The sequence below is a fragment of the Condylura cristata genome, unplaced genomic scaffold (genome assembly GCF_000260355.1).
Source record: "Condylura cristata isolate star-nosed mole 26May11 unplaced genomic scaffold, ConCri1.0 scaffold00039, whole genome shotgun sequence".
Taxonomy (NCBI): domain Eukaryota; kingdom Metazoa; phylum Chordata; class Mammalia; order Eulipotyphla; family Talpidae; genus Condylura; species Condylura cristata.
The window spans coordinates 4,806,627-4,808,702 of record NW_004567140.1 but is presented as its reverse complement, the minus strand read 5'-3'; the positions used below and the strand labels follow the sequence as shown (position 1 = coordinate 4,808,702).

General features: G+C 46.4%; 1 protein-coding gene across 1 annotated transcript in view; it reads right to left on the bottom strand.

Annotated features, from left to right (window-relative positions):
* Window positions 1–273: 273 nt before the first annotated feature.
* The window catches only part of LOC101630328 (zinc finger protein 525-like), a 6,848-nt gene continuing 5,045 nt past the window's right edge, over window positions 274–2,076 (bottom strand). Inside the window, exon 3 of the mRNA XM_012733166.1 lies at window positions 274–339. Coding sequence (XP_012588620.1) covers window positions 274–339 — 66 coding nt within the window. The remainder of the gene's footprint in view (window positions 340–2,076) is intronic.

Here is a 2,076-nt window from a genome sequence, read left to right as displayed (position 1 = left end):
GGATTCTTGCATTGCTGAGGGATTTCCTTGGCAGTCCCATTTCCTTGGCCAGAAACAATTAAATCACCATGACATCAGTCTTGGTTCTCTGGAAAGCCACGATGATAGATGTTTGCTTTTCAAGACTCATTTAGTTATGCATACAAGAACTGGGGTATGGGGGGGGGCGGCGGGGGGGCGTGATTCAGCAGACACAGAATGGGGAGCAGATCACAGAAATGCACAACTGAGGGGAGCAGTGGCCGAAGCAGGGGTGTGCACAGCACATGTGGGTCACTCCCTGGTCAGCGTGGGCCCAGGCCTCAGGTGGGTCACATGGTAGCGCTCAGACTTGACCTCCTACGCCAGCAGGGAGGCCCAGACTGACGGCACTTGTGGCAAATGACGTGTGCAGGGAAGGTGGGTGAGTACAGCTGTGCCCTACCCTATCCCGGCGTCTTGCCTGCCATTAACCAAGGCACACTAGCACTTCCATCTCTTTGGCTCCTCCCAGTAGAAAAGCTTAAAGGAGACACAGCTTCCTCAAAAACTCATTGTTCAATTCTACTCCAGCTAATAAATACCTAAATGAGTCTCCAATTGCCTCAAGTTGTGATCTTTCTCCTTTCAAGTCTTTTTGGCTAACTTACACCTAATACCGTATTTAAAAGCTACTTTATCTTTCTCCTGTATGTTGAAGGAGAAGTGTGTCACTTTCGTGCATTTAACATTCATGACAAATGAAGCCCTTTGGTCCTCCACCAAAAAAGTTAAAATTAGTCAAGAACATTTCACACAGCAGTGTGAGCTAGCAAAAACCCAGACAGAAAAAAATCATGTCTAATGTGAAGCCTTCCGTGTTGACACTGTCCCACCCTTCAGCTCCCACAATAAAACTGGCAGATCACATGTACTCCACAGCCACAGAATATGAAAAGACATGGTGGGGGTAGAGTTTTCAGTGACCTGGCTGGATTAATGTTTACCACTTGTGCTTAAAGTATCCTGGCATGGGGGTCCACCTGGTGTCCTAGGGATTAAGTCTCAGCACTATCAAGCTACTGCCACCCACAATGGCATGATGGATCCCTGGTCAGGGAGCTGACTCACATCGCACAGCAGAACCCTCTGTTTTCACCTGCTGCTCCTCTCAGCAGTGTATTTCAGTAAGCTCTCCTGTTCTGCTCCCCTCTGTCTCTGGTGAAACTTCTCATTGCCCAACACCCCAAACCCCAGGTTTTTTACTTTAATGATTTATTTATTCCTGCATACAAGAAGCGGGGTGTGGGCAACAGATGCATGGGGTGAGAGGATTCACCAGAGACAGAGTGGGGAGCAGAACAGGCAGATTGACTGAAATGTACTGCTGAGAGGAGCAGAGGGCACGTCAGGAGAGGTCCGCCATCCATGCGGATCACCTCCTGGCCCGGGATAGAACTCAAGCTGCATTGGCTTTGGATAGCTTCATAGTGCTGTGCTTTAACCCACTGCAACACCATGGAGGGCCCATACCCCAGTTTATTATACATAAATAGATAAATCTTTCAAATCCCCTGGCCAAAGATAAGCTATATGATCCACTCATAGTAGGGGTGGGGAAGGGAACAGTTTCCATAGAACAAAAATAGAATAGTGAATTGTAAACTAATGGTCAGTCAACCAAGGTTACAGTCCTGTGTCATTTCTCTGATGGTTAGTGAGATGCTATTTCTGAAAGAAACTTGGTGTGTTTTCTTTACATTCATAGTGTTTCTCTCCTGTGTGAATTCTCTGATGTACGTTGAGGGAAAACTGACTCAGGAATGTTTTCCTACATTCTTCACATTCGTGGAGCTTTTCTCCTGTGTGAATTTTCTGGTGTTTCGTGAGTGCTTACTGCCAGAAAAATGTTTTCCCACATTCTTCACTCATGGGCTTGTTCTCCTGTGTGAGTACTCTGATGTCTCTTGAGTTCTCTCTGCCACAGGAAGGTTTTCCCACATTCTTTACATTCATAAAGTTTCTCTCCTGTGTGAATTCGCTGATGTACCTTGAGGTATGACTGTGATGAGAAGCTTTTCCTACATTCTTTACATTCATAGAGGTCCTCTCCTGTGT